Genomic DNA, 26,011 nt, shown 5'->3' with positions numbered 1-26,011 from the left:
CTTGATTTCCTTCCAGTTCTTTCTCCGCTGTCTCGAACTCCCGCACTCCTTCCTTCCCTCTCCCTCCTCCCCTCCCTCGTGTACCACTCCCTCCTCTCCCTCCTTCTTTGCTCCCGCGACTTCACTTTGCGCGCTCGCTTCCCCCGACGGTCTCCCCCTCCTTCCCGCTCTCGGACCTTCTTACCCTAGTTTGGAAATGCAGCAGACCGCTGGGCCCGCCACCATTGGGTGCGCCGCGCCGTCACTCTGCGGCAGGAGGCGCTCCTATTGGTCGGGCCGGAGGCGGGTGCGGCGCCGACTATAAAAGGGGCCCCCGGCGGAGGCGCGCGGAGCGGCTCCGACAGGACGGGGTCGGGAGGGGCCCGGGCGGCGGGGAGCTGGTCGCCGAGAGCCGGGGTGCGGGTTCCGGAGCAGCGGCCCCCCCACCTCCCCGCGCCAGCCTCTGCTCCGCTCGTCGGCCGGGGCTCCCGCCTCCGAGCGCCGCCACCCGCGGCCGTCGCCCGCGCAGCCCCGAGGGCCCCTCGCCTCTGCTGCACGTGCCGCGCCCCGTCCGGCCGCCGCGATGAGCGAGGTGAGCTCCGGGCGAGCCTGCGGCGGGGAGGCCGCGGCGCGGGAACCCGGGAGCGAGGGAGGGCGCGGCAGCCCCGAGTCCCCGAGCCCTCCGGGGGCGCCCCACTGCCCCTCCGGGGAAGCTCCCGCCCCGGGCGCTGGGAAGCGACTGCAAGACGGAGGCTTTCAGCCCGGCGCTTTGGATGGAGCTTTTGGGGGGGGGGGGGGGCGGGCGGGGGGACTGCGGTCTCGGGTGATAAGTCGCCTCCTCGGGATACCGCTCTCTGCATCTGTCTTAGCGCTGCGAGGTCACTCGGGCTTCCCTGCACTCCCCGGACTTCGGAGAGAAAGGCTCGCCTGTACCCTCCTTCTCCAGGCTGTGCTGCACTCGCTCCTTAGGTAGCATTCAGCCACAACGCCAGCCCTCGCCCCCTGTGGGCGTCACCTCCCCCCTTTGGAGAAGGTGGCATCCCCCCCCCCCCCCCCCCCGCCCCATTCAGACAGGAGCCAACCATTGGAGGGACCGGTTCTGCTATTCAGAAGCCCCTGTTGTGGGGGCACGTCCACTCCTGGAGCCACGTCCCCTTCCGGAGAGGTCTCCCTCTGCAGTGTTACAGCCTAGGTCTTTCTGGCTGGCTCCGTGGCATCCATCTGAGACAGAGCCAGTCCATCAACTGGGATTTTCTCTTTTCCAAGGACACTGTCCCTAGGTGGGGGTCAAAGCAGAGACTTGGAAAGCCCTCTCCCATTGTTTGAATGCATTTGGAGGATCCAAAAACCAGGATCTCCCTTCCCAAGTGAAGTCACTATGGGCTAAGTAGCATCGCAGGCTTGCCCTCTGCAACCCCCTTTCCTAGTACCCAGGATCTTGTGATAAATCCAGCGTCTCAGCCACATGCCAGGGCCCAGCCCTACGACTTCCTAGCTATGTGGTCTTAGGCAGGTCACTGGATCGTTCTCTGCTTCGTTGTTTGATCTGTAAAATTGGGGTAATACGGATCGTTCAAGCGATTAAATGAGATAATAATATGCAAAGGACTTAGAACAGTGGCACAGAGGAGGTCCTCAATCCACATTAGCTATCTATCGTTACTGTCTCCCCGTTTCTGTTTTGGAATATTACAGAAAATGAGCGCGAGAATTCTCAAGAATACCAGGGTAGTGAGGGGACAGGACCCTGGAACCTAGGTCTCAATTTAGATCTTGATCTCTAGTAGGAGCTCTACTAAAAGTTGTCGTCCGGGGAACCAATTAGTGCCAACGGCTGTGTTGTGTTGGTTGCTATGTCCACTGAGTTTATCCTGGAAAATTCAGCTAGTCTGGGGGCTGCAGATGAACCAAAGTGGCTCCAAGTCCCTCACCTAGTTGTGACTGTGACCAGGGCAGCCTTTCAGAGAGAGAAGGAAAGAAAAATTGTTCAATCTTCTTTCCACTTCTTTCTTTTTTTTTTTTTTAACATTTGAAAAAATATTTATTTTTGAGTGAGAGCGCACAAGCAAGCAGGGGAGGGGCAGAGAGCGAATAGAGACGCAGAATCCAAAGCAGGCTCCAGGCTCTGAGCTGTCAGCACGGGACTCGAACCCACGAACCGTGACATCACGACCTGAGCCAAAGTCAGATGCTTAACCGACTGAGCCACCCAGGCGCCCCCTTTCCTCTTGCTTCTAATGTGAGCAGCCCTGATAGGAGAAGAGAGGTTTCCTTTGCCCTCTTTTCAGTGAGCTCTGGAGTTCAAGGCCCCCTCTAGTGTTTCTAAATCTGAAAGTTGCAATTCAAGCCGTCCCCTGGGAGATTGTGACCTGAAGGCTATGCCAGCGTGAATATGTGTGGTTAGCCTGTGCTTTGGGGGGGGAAGTGCGCAGACTCTCTGTAGGGCACGCTACAGGGGCTGGCATTTAGGGTGGCATTTGGTGGAGGAATGAAGCTGTTTCGGTGACCAGGAAGACCGTTGGGTGTGTGAGGGGAAAGTCAAGCCTTGACTTGGTGGCGGAACTTGGCTAGCCTCACTCAGGAGCTCGCTCCATAGAATGATGACTGTAGGATCCTCGGATGGGGACTAGCTGTGTGTGTGCGCAGGGGTGCCCAGGCCGTCAGAGTGAACTGGCTCTAACTAGCAATTTAGTTCTCAAGGCTGCCTTCTAATATGGAGCCGAGCCTGGCTTCAGGCATGAGTATTTATAAAATCCAGAAGCAGCCACCTGGGTCTACGCAGAGACTAGCTCTTTCTGAACCAGATCCCCAAGGGGTCTCTGCTCCCTGAGAGGCCAAGACCCGGCCTGTTTTCTTCCTCTGGTAGGAAAAAAAAAAAAAAAAAAGACGATAAAAAGCGGAAGTATTGCCCAGGGCTCTGGAGCTCCAGGGAGATGCCAAACCTCTCCACCTCTCCCTGGGCAGCCCCAAGGCTCTCCACCTCGGGCTGCCCAGGAAAGCCCCGTGCACCCTAAATCTTATATAAGCTTCACCCCACCCCCCACCCCACCTGTTTATTTTCTTGCTTCAGAGAAACTGCCTCAAACGAGAGGATTTGGGATCTCCTTACGAGATTCCCATTTCAACTGAAGAACCAAGACCGGAGAGCAGTCTTCAGACGTAGTGCAACCAAGGAGCAGGGGTTCCGGTGGGGCTGCTGGGGACCATCTCCAGCTCCTCTTTGCCTCCGTGGCTGTTTGCTGTCCCTCAGTACTGCAGCAGAGTGTTTCCCCATAAACGTACTTGTGTGTGTGTGTGTGTGTGTGTGTGTGTGTGTGTGTGTGTGTCCATGCACAGGGGAGCTGCAGGGGACTCAGCTCCAGCTTGCTGTATTCACAGCTGCAGGCAGGACTTGATTGGTGTGAATCACAGTCTATCTCTTAGTTTTGTAACTTTTCGCTGGTTTCAATGAAGGATGGGAATGGGAGATGCACGCCATCCCTGGGGGCTCTGTCCCATAACCCCTCGTGACACTCCTACGGTGTAGCCGGCTGCTTACAGCACAGATGCAAGTTCCCCTGTGATCCTGTCGCATTTTTCAACTGTGAGGAGCCCAGCTGGTGCGATCCCTTGGTGTGGCCGTCATTCTGTTGAAACGGGGGTCGTGGATGCCTGGGAACTGTGCTCACAATGTCTGTCTTGTGTTTTGGCTGGCAGGGGCCAAAAATCCGTTAAACCTCGCTAGGAGAGAGCTCAGAACTGGTACTCCCTCCTTTATCCTCCTGCTGGCTCTCGTCTTAGGTACTGGGAATGGGATATCGCATTTGGGAGATCACGTTCTCGTTCGTGTGCATATCTGTCAGAGTCTGCAACCTTCCCCACGACGGAAGCTTGGGCAGGCTGATACCATTCTGTTGTCTTCTGTGAGCCAGTTGTTAGGGAACCTGGAGGGGACTTGGAGGAAATCCAAGTTTCTCTCTCTCTTCGGTATTTTATTATAATTATTACGGTTCTATTGGACATATAAAATAGAAGGGCTAGCTACTTAATATTGGAATGCCCTCCCACCTCTGAAAATAATCTGTCTTCCAAAGCGAGGGAAATCAGAACTTGGTTCCAGAACTTGCTTTCTCAGTCACCCATCCAGGTCGTTGGCTTTAGCTGCTTGAGTGGGAGCCTCTCGCTGGTAAAAGTGGATGACTGTTACCTTCTAGCCAGGAATTGGGACGACTGTTTTTCCTAAGCCGCAGCTGTGACCTGTTGCATCGTAGAATGTCACGGCTCTATAAGGGCAGGCACCCATAAGCAATGTGGCTGGAGTTGAAATATGCAAACCTGAGGCATCTTTCCTGTCTGTCTGTGGAGGGTCTTCAGGAATGCAAGTGATGGAGATAGGGTTGAGGGGGGAGAAGAGGAAGAAGGGTCAGGTGAGTGAGTGTCCTTTCAGAGCAGTGGTTCTATGAATGCCTCTCCCTGTTTTCTGTTTCTCTATAGTCCCAAATTGCGCTTCATGAGTTTCTTTTCTCATGGAAAAAAATTTTGGGTGCTCGGGTGGCTTGGTTGGTTGAGTGGCTGACTCTTGATTTTGGCTCAGGTCATGATCTCACAGTTTGTGCGTTCAAGCCCTGTGTTGGGCTCCACACTGACCGCACAGAACTTGCTTGGGATTCTCTCTCAAAATAAATAAACTTTAAAAAGAAAGAAAGAAAGAAAGAAAGAAAGAAAGAAAGAAAGAAAGAAAGAAAGAAAGAAGCAAGCTTGGTTTGCAAAACATCTTCAAGATAGAAATACAGATATATCTTTCACCAAGAAAATCTCAAATAACCAAACATTTTATTACTTAAAAAACGTTTTTGTAACTAGGCTTCATGCCCAGTGTGGAGCCCAGCACTTGAACTCACAACCCTGAGAGCAAGACCTGAGCTGAGGTCAACAGTCAGATGCTTACCCGACTGAGCCACCCAGGCATCCCTGTCCAAACGTTTTAGTGATATGATTTTAGAAATGTTAAGAAGCCCTAAAGATCATCTGATCCCATCTTCCTATCTTAGAGCTGAGCTAAGTGTACATAACACTAGAACCAAGACTAGGGCACAGACTGCTCATTCCAGAAGAACTGTCCATATGAGCCCTTTAATATGTTACCCCAGCGAGCATAGAATGCTGTGATTTATATGCAACCTTTAAGGAATAGGTCACAAGTACTTTCTGCAGGAAATCTAAGCAACGTGATTTAATACCTGCTGAGCAAGAGGGTGGAGGGAGACGAGAGATCCACGGGAGATCATATTCATCGACAGGGTACATTTTGGTAGGATACCAGGCAGGGCAACTACTGTCCCTAATGCAGGATGTGCAGTCGCCCTGAAAATGGGTGCAGTGAATGTGCTCAAGTGGCTCAGGCAAGCTAACAGGAGAGACGGTGAGGGGAAACCTGGAGGCCCCCTTTTCCTGGGTTCCTAGTTTCTGGTGTCCATCATCGATCCCTGGAACTGCAGAGCATCAAGGGCCAGAAGGAGCGGTTTTCTGTCTGAAGAGAAAGAAAGGAGAGCGATTCTCTGACGTCTGGTGAAGTTTCGACTTGGAGGGCCCAGTGCAGGACAAAAGATCTTGCAAGAAAATTGGTGTGCCTGCTAACCAAACAAGGTCCCTTTCATTTGGGCCACTTGACTTCCAAGAAGAGTAATACAAAGGCTGTGGGAGGAAAAGTCTAAGAAGGGGGAAAGAAGAATGTGTTAGACCTGCAAAGTAAGTGTTAGCAGCCTACTAGGATTCCAGGATCCGAAGCGCGTGCTTTTCGAAATCCATGCTCCAGGCCGGCTGCTCAAAATGCCTTGACTTGCCCCAGAATTGTTTTACCCGAGGGAGTAAGCCAAGGCGGAGGCAGATCCCAAACCACTTTTTCCAAGAGCCCTGCATCCCTGCGGGTGCCCATGAGCAGGTGCCCCAAATCCTGGACCTTGTCACATTCTCCTCCCTGAAGCCTCATTATTGCTTCGTTCTAGGCTGACTCCCGAAGGCATGGCCACCTGGGTTTCCCAGCAGCGCCCCCCCCCCCCAACACCCCAGGGAAAAGAGGTGCCATTTCCCACTCTGTTGTCCTTGGTGCTGCCTCCCTCCCACACAAAGCCCTCCAGCTGAGTGTTTGCTTTGTAGGCTGTGGGGGGATTAATACGTTTATTTTGGGACATTAACGCCATGGGTGGGATGCACATTGAAGATTACAGTAATAAATGATGCCTGGCGCTGCTCGCTCTCCCCCACCCCTACCCTCAGTGTGGGGTAGAAGGCACAGCTCCAAGCTGTGTGCAGGGCACCGCAAAGAACCGCTCATTAAACTGTGGCAGCCCATGCTGGGGGGACGGCGGGGCTGTTGACTCACCGCATACCATGAGCTAGCCTGGCCCGAGGAGTTCTGCCTCTGACTCCGGTGGGGGGTATGCTATTCCAGGCACCGGGGCTGGGGTGTCTGAGGGGCCGGGGGCAGAGCAGGGGGGGGGGGGGGGGCTCGGGAGCTCCGAGCGCTCAGGTCCAGTTCCTGTTTTAGGAGGCATCTGGGTTCCAGGATATTTGGTTCACATTCCTTATATGAGGAGAAGAATGTGTGTGTGTAGGACCTGAAGTAAGAATTCCCAGTTCTCCTTCTGTTGTTATCTTGAGGGTGACCTTGAACGAGTCTTTCAGAGGCTGTTTGAAGACTGCAGCTGGTTGCTGCACTGAAGGAATTGAACCGGTTCCAACAGTGCTCCCAACAGCAGGCTAGGGTCTCGCAGAGGCACCCGGACATCCCACGGGCCTCTCTGAAGTCCTTCGGCAGCGACCTTCATCTAGCATTGGGGGAAGATACGTCAGCAGGGGTCCAAGGGTCCCTGGGGACCCTCTTTGTCACCACTTGGAAGCAGCTGCACGAACTCCTGTCTCCCGTCCCTTTCTGCACCTCTAACGCAGGCGGGGAGCTTACGGAGCCTGGGATTTATGTCTATACCAAACCAAGGAAGGGGTAGGGGTCTTCTGGGGGCTCCTGTTTTGGAGTTTGACGATTCAGGCCCTGTTGAGGTTTCCTGCCCTGGGCTGTAGGGCAGGATGCTGAGTACCTGTGCTTCTTCATCTGAACTCTGCGATTCCAGCAGCACGAGAATGTGTAGATGATGTGTTTTCATGTGCAAAGCATCCCAGCCGGATCATGCAAACCCAGGTAGGGTGAGGAATTCTGTTGCTGCCCTGAACAACCTCTTTCAAGAGCCCAGTGGGAAGAGGAGTGCGGGGAAATCTGGGTAGTTTACCTTCTCCAAGGTTGGCTCTAACTTGCTGCTTGGAGCAGAGGGGGTGACACTGTCTTGCCTATTCTGGTGACAGTGGTTGCCGTGGCAACACCATTACAGATGAAAAAGACAAAGAAAGGAAGAAACGCAGCCCTTGAAGGAGGCAGAGGGAGTCAGGCCTAAAGTGATGAGGTACCTATTCCCCAGTGGTGTCAGGAGGGAAATGGCACTTAAGTCACCACCGGTTTGACTGTTCTCAGGCGTTTTGCCAAGACAATACTAACAAGCCATCCTTCTGATTGAGCAGATTTGCAATGAACAGATTTGCACAATCATCGTTTGGATTAAAAAAATAAAATGCGTGTCTGTGTCTTAGAGGTTTGGGTTTTTTTTTTAAGTGTATTTATTTATTTTTGAGAGAGGGAGTGTGTGCGTGCACATATAAGCTGGGTAGGGGCGGAGAGAGAGGGAGAGAGAGAGAATCCCAAGCAGGCTCCGCACTGTCAGTGCAGAGCCCAACACGGGGCTCAAACCCACGAACTAGAAGATCATGTCCTGAGCCAAAATCAAGAGACTGATGCTTAACTGACTGAGCCACCCAGGCGCCCCTAGAGTTCTTTGAAATGAAACGTGACCAGGGGCACCTGGGTGGCTCGGTCGGTTAAACGGTTAAGCGTCCAGCTTTTCGGCTCAGGTCATGATCTCCCGGTTTGTGAGTTCGAGCCCCACGTCGGGCTCTGTGCTGACAAGCTCGGAGCCTGGAGCCTGCTTCGGATTCTGGGTCTCCCCCTCTCTCCGCCCCCACCCTGCTAATGCTCTGTCTCTGTCTCTCAAAAATAAACAAATGTTAAAAAAAATTTTGAAATGAAACGTGAACATTTATGGAGGTGCCATATAGGACCCCCTTCCTGTGTACCCGGGAGTGGCTCCAGGAGTCCCCAGGACTGCAGACCTGGGCAGCTGCTGCATGGAATACAGTTTCTGTCCACGCAGACTATTGTTGGGCCCTTTATCAGAGTTTAGAGCCATCGTCAGCATTTCTGGGGACAAACATTGGGAAGATGGAGATTTTGATTTCCAGCATTGGTTTAGAGTAAAAAGAGCTCCGTTACGAAGGTCCTGTGGTTGGAGAATAAGCCTCAAGTCCCCTTAGACCAATCCTGGCATAGTCTTCGGCCTTCAGTTCTCTTTAGGGAAGATAAACTCTGTAGCAACTTTTAGTCCTTGATTCCAGGACTTGAACCAGGCAATTCCCCAGTAACTTGACCTATTCTTGTATTTAACCCAGGATTATATTACCTCAAAATACTAACTATTTATTTTAATACATGCTAGGCATTTTACATACATTTTCTCTTGTTCTTTTCACCCTTCAAAATAGATACTGTCTCTTTTCTGCAGGTGAGAGGTCTGAGCACAGCAAGGCTAAGTGATTTACCCAATGTCACACAGCTGGGAATGGCAGAACTGGGGTTTTTTTTTTTTTCTTTTTTTCCAGAGAGAGCGAGCGAGCGAGCAAGTAGGGGAGGGGCGGAGAGAGAGGGAGACACAGAAACCGAAGCAGGCTCCAGGCTCCGAGCCGTCAGCACACAGCCCGACGTGGGGCTTGAACCCAGGAGCCATGAGATCATGACCTGAGCCGAAGTCAGACCCTTAACCGACCGAACCACCCAGGCGCCCCAGAACTGGGATTTGAAGATTGTCAATGCAGACCCAGGATATGAAACCAGATCTGTCTAGCTTCACCTAATATGCCATAGCACTCCTTCCGGGAATTTGAGGCTTGAGGAATTTTTAATTCACATAAATATCTGTTGGGTCCCTCTTCTGTGCAAGGCCTAGGTTGCAGTTACTGAGACAGATAAATGGTAAATACGGACTTTGCTTTCGAGGAAGTGGAACCTGGTAGGTGGTAAGGGTGGGGGAAGGGAAGCCAAGTGCACGGTAGCTGTTGTACAGGCAATAGGAGATACGCTTCCAGACAGGTTCTCCTTCGTCCTCAACTCCTTTTCGGGCACAACGTACCGACTCGAGGAAAAGCCGTGACCTGGCTCCTGATACTCTTAACAGCCTCTGAACTAGCTATAGAGTGGAGGCCCTCAGCCAGCTGAAAACAAATTCAGAAATCTAGATGAAGTGGCAAATAGAGCACAGTGGGAACTCTTTTGTTCATTTGACAAATCCTGAGTACGTAAAGGCCTTGTGCTAGACCCTGGGGGTAGGGTAGTGAGTAAGGCAGACACTGCCCCCACCTCGTAGGAACTCACACCCAAATGGAGGGGACGTACATTCGATATTTGACCACAAAATTATGATTTAGTTACACGAGTGATAAGTGCTACCAAGAGGAAATCCTGGGCGCTAATTAAAACATAATGAGGGGCGCCTGGGGGGGCTCAGGCAGGCGTCCAACTCTTGATTTCAGCTCAGGTCATGATCTCACGGTTCGTGGGTTTGAGCCCCGGGTCAGGCTCCACGCTCACAGTGCAGAGCCTGCTTGGGATTCTCTCTCTCTTTCTCGCTCTCAAAATAAATAAATCAACAACAACAAACATAACGAGGGCCCTGGCCAAGTCTGGGTAGCCAAGAAGAGCCTCCCGGAAGAAGGACCCCTTGAAGAGAGCTCTGAAGGATAAGCAGGAATGCATTAGATAAGGGAGTAAAGATAAGAGAATCCTGCGCCAAGGTCCTGAGGTAGGAAGGCATAAGGTATGTTCCAGAGATGAGGTTACTGAGGCAATCAGAGGCTGCATAATATAGGGGCCTTTTGACCACAGTAATGGTTCTATTCTTCATCCTAAGACCATCGGTAACCACTTGGGCTATTGCAGTGGCCCACCTAGGAAGCAACTGCATTAGGGCAGTAGCGATGGAAAGAAGTGACGGGAGTGAGAAATCCTTAGGAGATAAAGTTAACAGGCGTTCACACTGAATCGGACACACAGTGTGACGGAAAGAAGGACAGTCATCGGGGACAATTTCCGGGTTTCTGGCTTGTGCAACTGGATGAGATAGAGAATATTTGCAGAAGACAAAGTTGGGTAAATAGGATTATGAGTCCGGTTTGAGATGCATAGAGTTTGAGGTTTCTGGAGGCCATCCGGTGGAGGTGTTTTGAAACCCACAGGAGGGCTCTGGGACAGAGATATCCATCGGAGTCGGCAGTGGCCGTTCAGAATGGCTGTTCAGAATGGCAGCCACTAGGCACATGTCGCTCTTTAACTTATTGAAGTTAACCAACACTTGACAACTAACGCTTAGCTTAGGAATTAAATCAAGTTATACATTTTATTCCTCGGTTGCACTGGCCACATTACATAAGTACTCAACAGCCACATGGATGCCGTATACCAGACAGCACAGATCTAATACATTTCTATCATGGGGCGCCTGGGTGTGGCTCAGTCGGTTAAGCGTCCGACTTCAGCTCAGGTCACGATCTCACCGTCCGTGGGTTCGAGCCCCATATTGGGCTCTGTGCTGACAGCTCGGAGCCTGGAGCCTGCTTCCGATTCTGTGTCTCCCTCTCTCTCTGCCCCTTCCCCGCTCACGCTCTGTCTCTCTGTCTCTGAAAAACGAATAACCTTTTAAAAAAATTAAAAAGAAATAAAAACAAAACATTTCTATCATTGCAGAAAGATCTGTTGCAGTTCTATGGCAAACTTTTTCTATAATGGGCCAGATACTAAATGTATTTGGCCCTGTGGACCATATGGTCTCTGTTGCAAGTACTCAACTCTGCTGATGCAGAGCCAAGGAGCCATAGACAACATGTAAACAATCGGTGTGGCTATAAAACTTTATTTACACAAATAGGCTACAGATCAGATTTGTCAGGGGGACTGTAGTCTGCCAACCCCCATTCTCCGGGACGGTACGTAAATGATGACTGAAGTCAGAGGTACGGATATGATCCTCTAGGAAGAGAGAACAGAAGGAGAGTCTGGCTCCAAACCTCGAGAGTCTCCAATACTTAAGCATTGGGCAGAAGTGCCCAGAAAGGAGAAAAACCAGGAAAAATCATGATGTCCTAGGAGCCAGGGCAAGCATGTGGATCGAGAAAGGTGAAACGATTGCATGTCGAATGCCTCAAGTCAAGCCAAATGGAGTTGGCACCTTTGCATTGACTTGGTATCATAGAGTCATTGCTTGTCCGAAGAGTCATTTCACTGGAGTAGGAGGGGCAGAGGAGGGGTTGAAATGGGTTGGAGAGTCTGGAAGGTGAGGAGACGGAGACAGTAAGTGTTCAGAGAGCCCTGCTGTGAAGAGGGGAGCTGTGAGAGGCCCTAGGCCCACCCCTCCCCCTCCCCCTCCCCCTCCCCCTCCCCCTCCCCCTCCCCCTCCCCCTCCCCCTCCCCCTCCCCCTCCCCCTCCCCCCAGTCTGTCTTACTACCATGCCTTTTTTTTTTTTAATGTTTATTTATTTATTTATTTTTTAATTTTTTTTTCAACGTTTATTTATTTTGGGGACAGAGAGAGACAGAACATGAACGGGGAAGGGGCAGAGAGAGAGGGAGACACAGAATCCGAAACAGGCTCCAGGCTCCGAGCCATCAGCCCAGAGCCCGACGCGGGGCTCGAACTCACGGACCGCGAGATCGTGACCTGGTTGAAGTCGGACGCTTAACCGACTGCGCCACCCAGGCGCCCCAATGTTTATTTATTTTTGAGAGAGAGAGACAGAATGCGAGCAGGGGAGGGGCAGAGAGAGAGGGAGACACAGAATCCCAAGCAGGCTCCAGGCTCTGAGCCGTCAGCATAGAGCCCGACACGGGACTCGAACCCACGAACCGTGAGATCATGACCTGAGCCGAAGTCGGACGCTTAACCGAGCGAGCCACCCAGGTGCCCCCTACTACCCTGCCTTTCTAAGTGCTCCTTCTCAGTCCTTGCTAGCTTCTTGACCTCCCCTTAACCTTTTTCCACACTGAAGACATTAACATAAAATTTCTACGCAGTAAAATGGACCCTTATCAGTGTGTAGGTCTGTGAATCTTGACAAACACATGTGGTCATGAAACCACCACCACAATCAAGATACGGGTCAGTTTCATCATCGCCAGATCCCTCCTTCCCCTTTGTCACCACCCCTCCCGTGACCTCAGCCCCCACTGAGATGATCTTTCTGTGTTCCCTATAGTTTTGCCCTTACAAGAAATGTCCTATCGTTAGAATCATACTATGTATATGTAGATTTTTGGGACTGGCCTCTTTCACTTAGTCTAACGCTTTTTTTTTTTTTTTTTTAAAGTGAGCTCTGTGCCCAACTTGAACACAAGACCGTGAGATCAGTAGTCACACGCCCTATGGACTGAGCCGGCCAGGCGCCCCCTAGCCTAATGAATTTGAGGTTCATCCATCTTGCATATCGTTGTATCCGTGGTTTATGCCTTCTTTTAACTGCTGAGTAGTATCGCAGCGCACGGACGGACCACGCTTCGGTTATCCCTTCCCCACGTGAGGGACGTGGGCTGCTTCCAGTTTTTGGTGATGACAAGTAGGGTTGTTACAGGCATTCGCTTCCAGGCGTATGTGTAGGGGTTTTCACCTCACTGGGAAAAATCCGTAGGAGGGGGATTGCTGGGGTCAGCAGTGACGGTGCCTGAGAAACCACCAAGTGGCCGCGCCATTTTGCATTCCCAGCAACAGTAGACAGCGTTCCAGGCGCTCTGGGTCTTTGCCAGCACGCCGTGTGGTTAGAACAAACGAACGAAACGAAAAAACCACGAGAGGAGTGGCGTGTCATGGTACCTCGGTGGGGTTATAATTTGAATTCCCCAAACGGCTAATGATGTTATGTATCTTCTCCTGTGCTCATCTGTCACCCATGTATCTTCGGCAAAGCGTCCAAATATCTTGCCCGTGTTTACAAATTGCATTCACGTTACCGAGATTTGAATGTTGTTTATGTACGTGGGATATAAGGCGTTTGTCAGACGTGTGATTTGCAGACATTTTCTCCTAATCTGTGGCTTGCCTCTTCAGTCTCTTAGGAGTGTCTTTCTAAGAGCAGTTCTTACTTCTTTTGTTTTAATGTTTTATTTATTTATTTTTGAGAGACAGAGAGAGAGAGAGAGAGAGAGAGAGAGAGAGAGAGAGAGAACACAAGCAGGCAAAGGGCAGACAGAGAGGGAGACAGAATCTGAAACAGGCTCCAGGCTCTGAGCTGTCAGCGCAGAGCCTGACGGGGGACTTGAATCCACAAACCGTGAGATCATGACCTGAGCTGAAGTCGGACGCTTAACCCACTGAGCCCCCCAGGCGCCCTTCAAAGAGCAGTTCTTACTTTTGACGAAGTCCAATTTATAATTTTTTCCTCTTATGGATTTTACCTGTGGTATATCTAAGAACTGTTTGCCTACCCCAAGGTTGGAAAGATTTTTTTCCCTATATTCTCTTCTAGAAGTCTTATAGTTTTAGGCTTTATGTGCGCTTGGAGTTAATTTTTGTCTGAAGTGCAAGGTACAGATGGAGGTTTTTTTGTTTTTCGGGTTTTTTTTTTTTGCAATATTTGTATTTGTCGAAAAGATCCCTCTGAGTATCGGGGTTCCTCCAGGCATGGTCCTAGACCTGCTGCTTTTCCCTCGAATGGTAGTTGAAGAAAGAATTCAGCTCGAGGAAGTCTTTTTTACCCCTTTTTTAAAGACAGGGAGGGTTTTTCTATATAAGAGAGTGAGGGGAGTTAAGCGTAAAGACTCCCGAGAAAGAGAAAGGAGGAAGCTAAATGGAAGAATCGGGATTCATCTGAATGCTAATGAATGCCCCGGGAGGAGGTATCACACTGGGAAAGGGAGGCTGTTGCCTTGGCAGAATCCTCTCTGCGGTCTCAGAGCCCCGAGACCCCTAAGCTAACAGGCCTGGCCTCTCCTTTTCCTCCTTTCCCAGGGGAAGGGAGGGCCCACAACTTTGAACTGCAGAGGAAACAAGAATATACTCATGGGGAACTTGGCAGCTACCGCCAACGTGATAGAATGGAACTTGGGAGTTCGTCAGGCCCAGAGGTGAGGGGAAGAGGAGTGCAGGGAGGTAGGCGAGGAAAGAAGCGGGACCCTCTGGGGAAAGGCGAGAGTTGATGGCCTCACAGTTGCCAATTAGCGTTTGGTGCGTGTTGAGAAGTGAGAAACATTTCGTCCTGGTGTGGGCACGGAGGCTGAGCCGAGCCCAGCTCTAAGCGCACGGGAAACGGGAAACACAGAATCGCGGATTGAATGTAGGCGGGGGAGTCCTTCGAGACGGAAACCAGGGCGATGGCCCCACACGTGGAATTCTCGGCATCTGAAGGGTCCGCTTCACAGCGTCACCGCGAGTAGAGGGCGTCCGTCGGGTTATAGCTGTCCCCCAGAGGTCAGCCTGCTGTGTGTCAGGTGGCCCACGGAGCACACACTGAGATAAAAGCCAGCATCGGGGTGGTCAGGTCAACTGGCAGGGCTGGAATCTGAGTCAGTACGCACGCTCTGGGAGCAGGTTGCTAGTAAGATTTCCCCACAGTAGGAGGGGGGGTGGGGGGACGCGCCTGGGTGGCTCAGTGGTTAGGCGTCCACCTCTTTTTTTTTTTTAATTTTTTTAAAATTTTTATTTATTTCTGAGACAGAGAGAGACAGAGAGAGACAGAGCACAAGTGGGGGAGGGGCAGAAAGAGAAGGAGACACAGGATCTGAAGCAGGCTCCAGGCTCCGAGCCATCAGCACAGAGGCCGACGCGGGGCTTGAACTCATCAACCGGGAGATCATGACCTGAGCCGAAGTCGACGCTCAACTGACTGAGCCACCCAGGCGCCCCATAGGCGTCCACCTCTTGATTTCAGCTCGGGTCACGAGCTCACGTTTCGCGAGTTCGAGCCCCGTATTGGCCGGCGCGGAGCCTGCTTGGGATTCTCTCCCTCTGCCTCTCCCGGCCTCAAAACAAATCAACTTAAAAAAAAATAAAGATTTCCCCATGATGGGAGGACATGATACTGTTCCCCGTGTTCCCTGTGGAGAGTACGTGAAGAAAGTGCTGGGGCCCGCGGATTGAGAGACTGACCTTGACTATGGCTGCCTGTGGGAATGATTAGGATTTTCCCTCCCACTTTCCTTCCTTGGCTAGAGACGGGAGAGTGGCGTTCGCGGCGTGGTGTTCGAAAGCCTGGACTCTGGAGTCAGACTGTCTGGATCCACGTCCTCCCTTTGCTACTTCTTAGCTGGGTGCCCGTAGGCAAGTCACTCTCTTGACCTCAGTTTCCTTCTCTGTGAAATGAGAAAGGCAACAATAGCCATCTGGTAGGGCTGTTATAAGACCCCTCGTGTCCATGCTCATAACGTGTGTAGAAAGGTGACTGACACGGAGTAGGTATGACATATGTGACGACCGGTAAGGCAGGGTGACGTGATGCGGTCCTCGATTTCTCCTCGCTCTCCTGCTGGGTCCTGTAAGGGAGAGGATTCGCTAAACCATTTCATTGCCGTTACCGGTCGGAAGAACTCAGGATTGAAAGAAAGAGAAGACCACCCGAGAGTTTGTCGCGCATCCCTGGCCGGGATGTGAGGTGGGCAGAGGCTGAGAAACGCTCACCTGTCACAGCTCTTGTGGCTTAGCAGATGTGAGTTCTTGGGAGAGAGACTCTTACAGAGCATGTGGTTTCTGGTTCACCCAGAGTGGACCCCTCCCCCTCCCCGCCACGCCTCCCTGGTTTATCTGAAATGCAGTGAGTCACCCTTCGTGCAGGTGACCTTGACTCATCGAAAATTGCTGGGATTCTGGAGAACAAACAGGGGAGTTGGGGCAGAGACCAGGGAGCAGGAAAGGGCCGAGTACCGTATGGAGTGGGGGAGCTGACAACCTGCGATCTAACTGCCCCCACCCCCCAAGCTCAGCAAATCCCAAAAAGCGAAGTCGAGAAATCCAGTGTTCAGAGCGGCTCTTTTGAGAACTGGCTGGAAAGGGCCGAGGGAGGAGGCCAGGAGGTGGGAGACTCAGCACCCTGCTTCTCAGCGGAAGGTTCGAGGGGGCCGTTGGGAGTGATAGGGCCTTTCTCCTCCTTAGAGCAAGCACCCTCTCCTGGTCTCCCCGGTGACCCCTCATGAATTGAAGCCGCACGGAGCCGGGAACCCCTGGGGGACCAGACAGCAGCTGAGCCACGGCCGCGTCCCAGGGTCGGTCATCTCCGGAGAGACTGAGGCAGGGCAGGGCAGAGGGGAAGCAGTGGCCTGGCCGGTGTGGGTCTGTCCCCACACTTATTCCCGCTCAGAGAAAGTTCAAGAGTCGCCAAGATGAGAAGCACAGTAGAGGAAGAGCTAGCCATCTGAGGAGAGATGTTCAACATATGGCCCTGACTGTCCTCCAAAGTGGGGAGGGGCTAGGGTGAGAGAACTCTAAGGGAACAGGCTTAGAGTCAGAGGGATAACAGTTAAAGCAAGGATCAGAACCGGGGATTTGCTGGCGATAGAGAAAGTAGGATTTGAACTAGGAGGTCATGCACTTGCCTCTTGACCCATGCATGACCCTCTTGCCTGGACTCTTGACTGTTATCCTGTTACCGTCCCCGCCCTGCTTTTGCAGTGTGGACGAACCGCTCGTGATGACGGCGTACCAGAGGGCAACGTGTCACGTAGGCGACTACTGGGCCATTATATTGATCGTGTGCAAAAAGATACGGACATGAAAAATAAATTTGACCCCAGGAAGATCATGGGGAAAGAAAGCAGTGACTGGCTGTTCCCCCAAGAGTCTCAGAAACAACGTTTCTTTTCATGGGCCCTTTCTTTTGGTCAAAGGGGGACTAGCCAAGGAGTCCCTGGCTGGCTCAGTCAGTAGAGCACATATGACCTCAGGGTCGTGAGTTGAGTTCAAGCCCCGTGTTGGACATGGAGCTTACTTAAAAAACAAAACAAAACAAAACAGGGGCGCCTGGGGGCTCAGCCAGTTAAGTGTCAGGCTCTTGATTTCGGCTCAGGTCATGATCTCACAGTTTGCGGGTTCGAGCCCTGTGTCTGCCTCCATGTTGACAGCACTGAACCTGCTTGGGATTCTCTCTCCCTCTCTCTCTGACCCTCCCCTGCTTGTGCTCTCTCTCTCTCAAATAAATAAATAAACTTAAAAACAAAACGAAAGGGGAACTAGCAGGAATTCTGTAGAGTTTCAGGAACACTTTTGTGAATGTTCTTCCAGATTTTTATGATTTTTATTCATTATTATTAAAATGTTTTAAGCATTTATTCATCTTTTGAGAGAGAGAGAGACAGGGCATGAGTGGGGGGAGCGGTAAGAGAAAGAGGGAGACACAGAATCGGAAGCAGGCTCCAGGCTCCGAGCTGTCAGCACAGAGCCCAACGCGGGGCTCGAACCCACGGACCGTGAGATCATGACCTGAGCCAAAGTCGGACGCTCAACCGACTGAGCCATCCAGGCGCCCCAGCAGTCTATATCTTTTACAAAAATTGGACCATACCAAGTTATAGCCTCCTTTTAAAACATGTCTTAGTAATTTTTGTTTTACTTCAAATTATGATTTTCTTATTTCCCCCTAGCTTTTTATTAGAAAAAATTATCAGAGTTGAAAGAACAGTTCAGTGTGCATCTATGTGCTTTTCACCCAGATTCGGTCGACGTTAGCATATTGGCATATTTGGGCCAGCGTGTGACAATATTCCATCCTGTGGAAACAGCAGAGCCTGGTGGTTGAACGTGGAGTCTGCCACTCTGGGTCCCAAAGCCAGTTCCACTGTTTCCTAGCAGTGTGGGTTGACCTTGGACAAGACCTTTAACTTCTCTAAGCCTGTTTCCTCAACTATAAAATAGGGATGACTCCTCAGAAATTTCAGAGGATCCAATGAGATCATGTTTGGCACGTAGGAAGTTCTCAGTAAATACCGTTTGGGTGCTCTTCACTCAGCCTGGAAGCTGGGGACACTATCTGAATTGGTTTCATTTTATTTTATTTTTTAAAAAAATTTTTTTTAACATGTATTTATTTTTGAGACAGAGAGAGACAGAGCGTGAACGGGGGAGGGGCAGAGAGAGAGGGGGACACAGAATCCGAAACAGGCTCCAGGCTCCGAGCCATCAGCCCAGAGCCCGACGCGGGGCTCGAACTCACGGACCGCGAGATCGTGACCTGAGCCGAAGTCGGACGCTTAACCGACTGAGCCACCCGGGCGCCCCTTGTTTCATTTTAAATCCGTGTCCATTAACCTCAAGTGGGCCCTTAGTGCTGCGTGGTGACCCTACCACATCTCATTATTCACTCCCTTACTTTCTTACGTGGTTATGTCACTCCTTCTCCTTTCTCCTCAAACCATTACTGCCTTGTGGCCCTTCTTCACTCTTAGCTGACAACCGTGCTTCTTGTTTAACCGAGGAAATAGAAGCAATCAGAAGAGAACTTTCGCGAAGTCCCATTACAGGTACCGTCTCGCTTGCCTCCGTACCCATGTTCGTTGCCTTCATCCCTGTATTATGGACGGACTGTCTATCTCTCTGAGGCCAACCCCTCTCCTTGTGTGCTAGGTCCATTTCCTTTTGCCTGTTCAAGGCACCGTTCTAGCGACTATGCTCTCTCTCTTCTGCATCATCAAGTTTTCCTTCTCAACTCACTTGCTGAAACACTCTCCCACGACTCCGCATTCTTCCCCACCTTCTGTCAAACTTCTCTGCTGCTCTTAAAGCAGAGCTCTTCGAAAGAGCTGTCGTTACACACACATCCATCAGAAAGTCCCATGGATCCTACCATGAAAATTGTCTCCAGTCTCAATACTTCTCATCACCTCCAGGCCTCTCCCAAACCCCCATGATCTGGCTTCTCCACTCACTGGCTTATCGTCCTCATAATTCTTTCCCCTGGTTTCTCTCTTGCCTCTCTAGGGCCTGTTCTCTGAGCAGCAAAGTGATTCTTTAAAAATATATCAGGCCATGGTTCCCTGCGCCCCGAACTTTGTAATGCCTTTCCATCAACTGAAAAAAAAAAAAAAATCCAAAGCCTTTGCTCTGGTCCAGAGATATTCATATTCTGGCTCCCCCCCAGCTCAATTTCTTCTACACTCTCCCTCATTCACTCGGCTCCAGCCTTGCTGGTTTTCTTACTCTTCCTTGAACACAGAAGGCACAGAACCTGCCTCGGGGACTTTCCACCTGATGTTTCATCCGCCTGGAAGGTTCTCTCCCACACGTTCCCAAGGCTTGTTTTTATATGTCATTCAAACTTCTGCTCAAATGTCACTCATCAGAGAGCCCTTCCTAGATACGCCGCTTCACTTTCCTTCTTGGAACATGGCATAAGTGTTCAATGGGTTCAGGAGCTTTATTTTTGCTCACCGCTTCATCCCCAGTGTCTAGAATGATGCTTGGCATGTATTAGGCAGTGATACGTTTCTTGAGTAAATGAATCTTGTGTTTCTTCTATACTCCATCAGGGCGTAGAATCAAACATCAGTAAGTGGTTGATAAATATTCATCAAAATAGGGTATAAATGGCATGATCTACGTGCCATACACTGGGTTCTTTCTATCCGCTCTTAAAGCAGAGCCCTTCCATCCGGCAGTCATTCAGCGAAGGTTTGCATTTGCTAGCATGAGGGATAATACTGGAGACTCCACTGAGCTAGCCTACGGATGAGATGGCAGAACCTTCGTGAAAGCACTCGGTTCCTGTATTTTGGGAGCTATCAGGTATTCGATTTGGAAATGAGCCCACAGACTCCAAGGGTACCCAGGAGCGCACAGGCATGCCTCTGTCTCAAGATGAATCGTACCTTGCGATAGGAATGTCCAGATGAAGCAGCCCCGGTGACATAATTCTGAGGAAGGGGAACTACTATTATTTTGAATTCAACTCTCCATCTGGGCAGAAAGGCCAGAGAAGAGCACACGTATCGTTGACTGATCTTATTTCAAATTCATGTCCTTGGCCTTAGGAGGGGCCCCAGTGCTTCCCAGCAATGCTGTTACTGTTTCCTACTTCAGTCACTTTCCTGCTTCCCTGGATGAGTATCTCATACCTTCTTTCCCCCGCTTCCTTCCTTCAGTACCTCTTCCCTCCTCCTCTTGGATGATGACCATGTTACCTGTTTTACTTCAAAAACAGACGCAATGAGAGGCACCTGGATGGTTCGGTTGGTTAAGTGTCCGATTCTTGATTTTGGCTCAGGTCATGATCTCGCAGTTCGTGAGATCGAGCCCCGTGTCAGGTGAGCCATCAGCCGCTTGGGATTCTCTCTCTCTCTCTCTCTCTCTCTCTCTCTCTCTCTCTCCAATAAATACATAAATAAACTTAAAAAGAAAACCCAGAAGCAATGAGAAGAGACCTTGCAAATGTTCCCACGTGTTGCCTCTGGACCCATAAGCTCTGCCTTCCCTCCAGTTCACCCCCTGTTCAGGGCCACCTCTACTTACGCACTAGATCTCATCCCCTTTCTCCCTCTCCAGCCATGAGGCTCTTGTAATACTGTAGTGTGTCCTTCTCTACTGAATTATTTTCATAAAAACACAAACATTCTGTCATTTCTGCCATCTTAAGGCAGATCTTCTCGTGAGCCGTATCCCCCTCAAACCACACACCCCCATCCCCATTTTTTTTGCAACGCCTTCTGCATTTGCTGCCTCAATCTCTCCTCCATTTCTTTCACGCACCCACTATAACCAGACGTCTGCTCCCTTCCTCCACTGTGACCCTCTTGTCAGGGTCACCAGGTCAGCCCCCGTCTTCATCTTACTTGGCTGGCCTGCAGAATTGGACACGGTTCATCACTCTCTCCTGCGTGAAATCGTTTCTTCACAGGCCTTCTAAATTACTATAATCTCGGGGCGCCTGGGTGGCGCCGTCGGTTGAGCGTCCGACTTCAGCCGGGTCACCATCGCGCGGTCCGTGAGTTCGAGCCCCGCGTCGGGCTCTGGGCTGATGGCTCGGAGCCTGGAGCCTGTTTCCGATTCTGTGTCTCCCTCTCTCTCTCTGCCCCTCCCCCGTTCATGCTCTGTCTCTCTCTGTCCCAAAAATAAATAAACGTTGAAAAAAAAAAGTCTCTTATAAAAAAAAAATTACTATAATCTCTCGGCTTTTCTCCTACCTGACTTCTTCTCAATTTCCCTTGCTGATTTTTCCTTAGTTCTACAACCTCAAATCACTGGAATGTCCCGGGCTTTGACTGTGTTCTCTTTATCTGATGGTGCTCTCATGCAGTCTGACAGCTTTAAAAAAAATTTTTTTTAATGTTTTTATTTATTTTTGAAGGAGAGAGAGAGGGAGACACGGAATTCGAAGCAGGCTCCAGGCTCTAAGCTGTCAGCACAGAGCCCGATGCGGGGCTCGAACCCACAAACAGTGAGATCATGACCTGAGCTAAAGCTGGACGCTCAACCGACTGAGCCACCCAGGCGCCCCTGACGGCTTTAAATGTCATCCCTATGTTTAACAACTGCCCAATTTATACCTCTGGGCCAGGTCCTCCTCTTGGACATCCAGCAGCTCATAGAAGAATCTCCACTTGAGTAATTAGTAGACCTCTTGGACTTGTCCGAACACAAGCTCCTGACCCTTTTCCTGAAATCTGCTCCTCCTGCCGCCTTCTCCACTGTGGGAAATGACAACTCCATTTTCCTCACTTCTTCAGGCCACACACTCTGGAGTCATCCTTGACCCCTTTCTCAGAAGGCCACTCATCCAATCAACCGATCCCTTGGGTCATAACATGAAAATATACCCGGGATCGAACTCCTCACCACCCTGACCCAAGCTACCCCTATCTCTTGCCTCATTTTCTGCAGGAACCACCCCCCCCCCAGGTTTTCCTGCTTCCTCCCACGTGCCCCTTTGTGCCTTCTCATCTCACCTATAAAAGTGAAAATCCTTAAGAAGGCTCCCAAGGCGTGGGCGCCTGGGTGGCTCAGTCAGTTAAGCGTCTGACTCTTGATTTCGGCTCAGGCCATGATCTCACGGTTTGTGGGATCGAACCCCGCATAAGGGCTCTGGGCTGACAGCGTGGAGCCTGCTTGGGACTCTCACTCCCTCTCTGTCTGCCCCTCCCCCCACTCTCCCGCGAAATAAATAAATAAATAAAACATTTTAAAAAAAAAAAAAGCTCCCAGGTCCCCCCCATGGTCGACCCACCCCAGTTATCTCTGGCCTTGTCTCCACCCCCCTTTCTCTTGCTTCCCTCCTCTTGACGGCTCATCTCACTTCCACTCCACAGCCATTGGAGGGTCCCTTATCTCCTTCAGCTCTTGGCTCAAACGCTACTTTCAGAGAGGACTTTCCCGACCACTCTGCGCACAACTGTGTCTCCCCATTCCCACCCCGGCCCTCACTAGCCCTCTGCCTGTCTTCTGTCTACAGCACCTTTGACCGCTTAGCATACTAGTGTAGTAGGCCTATCAGTGCACGAGGATGTAAACCCCATGAGCACAGAGCTAGTCTGTTTCGTCCTCTACGACTTCCCTAGCGCCAGTAAATGCTTGTTGAACGAGTCTTGACGACTTTTCTCCCTCTCTCCGATCTTGAGACCCGCTTCTTCAAAAGCCTAGGGGAAAGTGCTTGGTGGGAGGACCTCAAAGTGTTGATAAGGAGTCTGAGGGGATGGCACCTTAGTGCTTCTGTGAACATCTAACATTCTGATTTGTCTTTTCCAGCTTAATACCAAAACGTCCCCAGCAACCAACCAGGCACCTGGCCCAGAGGAAAAGGGTGAGTGGGGTTGGGCCAGGCGATCTGTAGAGCGGGTAGATACACGGACATGAAGACGGGTGGGGCTGGAAGTCTGGAAGCTCCCGGAGTCAGACGTGATCGGAATAGGAACGTGGATAAGTGAAACAAAGCACTAGGTTAGAAATCCTTCCACTTTTTCCTCAGAAGGAAACCTACCGGCATTGCCTCTTTGATTTTAGAAACTGGCTCGGGAGTGCTTGGGAACAGGCACTGTGAGAGGAAGAAACTCGCCAGGTAATCGGGTCACTGTGTCAATGAGAAATTGAGAACAAGCTGGGGACAGTGAACATGCTCTGGGTATGAAGTGCGGGCTTTAGGAATGAGTGGTGACCGAAGACATTTGCCATCTTGGTCTAAGGGCAGCAAAGCTCCGAAGTAGCTAGAGAGAGCTCTTAGCCTCCGTCCCCTGACTCAAGTTTGCAGGAGACTTACCGGGCGTCCTTAGTCCTAGCAAAGACTGGAGAACCCCACAGAGCCCAGCAGGAAGTGGACCCTAACCGCTGCATTTGGGGGCCTGGAGAAAGGGGCGGGGCCAATGCCCGTGTACCCACTTATGAGTCTCTCAACCCCCTGCAGGGAAGGCCAACAGTGCCAAGAAGGCTGAGGAGGAAGAGGAGATTGATATTGATCTGACAGCACCGGAAACAGAGAAGGCCGCCCTTGCCATTCAGGGCAAGTTCCGGAGATTCCAGAAAAGGAAAAAGGATCCTAGCCCCTGAATAACCAGGCTTGCCCTCCCCCCGCTCCCTTCTCGCCCCTCCTCCACAGTTCCCACTCCTGTGTGTCCCTCTCGCCTCTTGTCGAGGCAAGTTCAACCCTTAGACATTATTTTCTCTGATCGCCCCCTCCAGCCATCGCCGCAGTGGAAGCACGAGGAACATGGGGAAGATGGAGAACCCAGTTGGCAGCCACCTGCCTGAGGTGGACCGGTTTCTCCTCGGGATAAGCCTCCTTCGTCGGTACCTGTGCCTCGCCTGTGAGATGGAGGGGCAAGAGGCTTTGAGGCTGAGACAGGGGCCCCCGCCAGCGTGGGAGGGAGGGGAAAGCCTTCAGAGCAGGGCGCCGAGGGGGGGCACCAGCACGGTTCTGCCAGCTACAACATTCACACTTCAGGTAACGGGTTTTGCCGCTCACATCCTTCTGGGCCACCGCATCCACCCACCCTCTTAGGAGCTGGGTGACAGTGGGGACTGGAGCCCCCCCCCCCCCAGGGGGACCCAAATCAAGTACCTTCCACGTTATTGCATGCCGAGTAGAGGAGTTCCCAGGAAGGGACCCTTCATCATCCAGTCTGCGACCATAAGAGGCAGAGGCAGAGCGGGTTCAGAGGGTCAAGGGCAGGGAGACGGGACTAGAGCCGATCTGGAGAGGACAGGAGCGTGGGGGAGGGGGGCCTTCTGGAGACTACTGCTGGTAGATGTGTACCCAGATGAAGGATTTCCGGGACTTTGCTAACCTGCCTACCTCTAACCTCCCACATCTGGCCATCCCTGAAGGCGGCCAAACCAAGTGACCCCTGGAGTCCCCACCTACCCCGCCGTGGAGTCCGAGCGGAAGTGACATAGCTCCTCTGTGTGATTTTAGCATGTTTAATGATGATTAAAGAAAAAAACAAACCCTCCAGTGGGGTCATTCGACCTCCACTTCTGTCTTTTCTTGGAGGGGACGTGGCGCGAGCCTGAGCTGGCCTGGGGGCGTGGGGGTTGGTGACGGAGAAGGTGCAAGGATTATGCGCCGTGGCACAGGAAGTCAACGCTGCCTGAGCAATGAGACTGAGCCCTCCTCCCCCGCCTTCTTCCACCTGACCTCGCCCTCACCTTGATTCGCCGCCCACACCGGCTCTTTCTCTGCTGCCGTCACCACCCCCGTGCACACCTGCAGGGTGCTCGCCTCCCTCCCTGTCGCCTTCCGGCTCAGAGCGCACTTGGGGTCTATCCCTGGGAGAACAAGCCCGGCCTTCCTTGCTGCCCATCCCCAGGTGACCTACCCTTGCTGTCCCTCCCACATCCCCCCTCCCTCCCACTGTGTGTCTAACTTAGGGGCCGGAGAGGAAGGCTCTGGCTCAGGAGAGACCACCGCTGTCGCGCTGCAGATTCCAAACCATGAATTAAATAAAGTGATGGCGCTGAAGCGGGCTTGCCCTGCTGAGAATTAACCTCTACACGCTGAAACCAGAAGCTGCGTGCCTGAAGGTCAAGCCAGGAGGGCTCGATCTCACACTCTCTGTTCACTTAGTATTCATCCCCCCCTTTCTTGAGTCCATAATACAGAAGCTTGGGGCGCCCGGGGGGCCCAGTCGGTTAAGCGGCCGACTTCAGCTCAGATGATGATCTCACGGTTTGTGACTTCGAGCCCCGCTCGTGATGCGGAGCCTGCTTGGGATCCTCTCTCTCTCTCTCTCCCTCTCGCTCTCTGTCTCTGCCCCTCCCCCACTTGTGTGTGCTCTGTCTCTCAAAATAAACTTAAAAAAAAAAAAAATAAATGGCTTCACAGAAGAGACAGGCTGAAAACAGTCAAGGAAGAAAGCAAATTCAGTTACCGCACCTCGTTCCCGGACATGCCTCTTGGCGCGTTTTTGGCCGTGTAGGGGTGTAGGGAGCGGTGATAGAGCCGGAGGGGAGCCCTGCCCAAAGTGCAAGAGGTTCAGGGATCTGAGCAGGGGAACCTTCGGAGGACGTTCCCAAAGCCCAGACTCGAAGGCGAAGGTTTTGCGAGAAACGGACAAGGCTCCAGCTTCCCGGGACCAGCTACTTAGAGGGACTTGATGTCCTTGCTGGGTGGGACTCTTGACCTCTCCTTGACCTTGCCCGGGAGGGAGGCAGCCTTCCCACTGTCCTCTCTCACTCCACCCTCTTTGGGGGGGTCGCCCTCCCCGCCCACTTCTGCCCCCCTTGCCCTTGCTGCGGTTCCTTTATTTCCGGGATCCTTTGTGGGGGGCAGTGGCTCCTGGCATCGTCTTTGCCCCTGCTGTTCCTGGTCCCTGAGACCCAGCCCTCCCTGGAATCGCTGTCCAGTGAGCCGCTGGCCTCCTCGTCTTCCCCTGCCCCAAAGCCAGCCGGTCTGCTGCCTGAGGGCCGGGGAGAGGGGGAGGGGATCAGGAGGTTCCTTTCTCTTCTGGTCA

At 51.8% G+C, this 26,011-nt stretch overlaps 1 protein-coding gene across 1 annotated transcript; it reads left to right on the top strand.

Annotated features, from left to right (window-relative positions):
* The first annotated feature begins 344 nt into the window (after positions 1–344).
* PCP4L1 (Purkinje cell protein 4 like 1) lies at positions 345–24,527 on the top strand. The gene is made up of 4 exons (XM_047840648.1): positions 345–571; positions 22,815–22,869; positions 23,467–23,562; positions 23,742–24,527. Exons 1-4 carry the CDS (start codon positions 563–565, stop codon positions 23,834–23,836), a joined length of 255 nt encoding a protein of 84 aa, XP_047696604.1. The 5' UTR covers positions 345–562; the 3' UTR covers positions 23,837–24,527.
* The last annotated feature ends 1,484 nt before the right edge of the window (positions 24,528–26,011 follow it).

The sequence above is a fragment of the Prionailurus viverrinus genome, chromosome F1 (genome assembly GCF_022837055.1).
Source record: "Prionailurus viverrinus isolate Anna chromosome F1, UM_Priviv_1.0, whole genome shotgun sequence".
In the NCBI taxonomy this organism is placed as follows: Eukaryota; Metazoa; Chordata; class Mammalia; order Carnivora; family Felidae; genus Prionailurus; species Prionailurus viverrinus.
The sequence above is the reverse complement of the archived record's forward strand: the minus strand, read 5'-3'. Positions and strand labels throughout refer to the sequence as shown.

Coding starts and splice junctions, on each gene's coding strand:
- PCP4L1 (XM_047840648.1), top strand. Junction 22,870..23,466: donor ACCTGGCCCAGAGGAAAAGG/GTGAGTGGGGTT, acceptor AACCCCCTGCAG/GGAAGGCCAACAGTGCCAAG. Junction 23,563..23,741: donor GGCCGCCCTTGCCATTCAGG/GCAAGTTCCGGA, acceptor CGCCCCCTCCAG/CCATCGCCGCAGTGGAAGCA.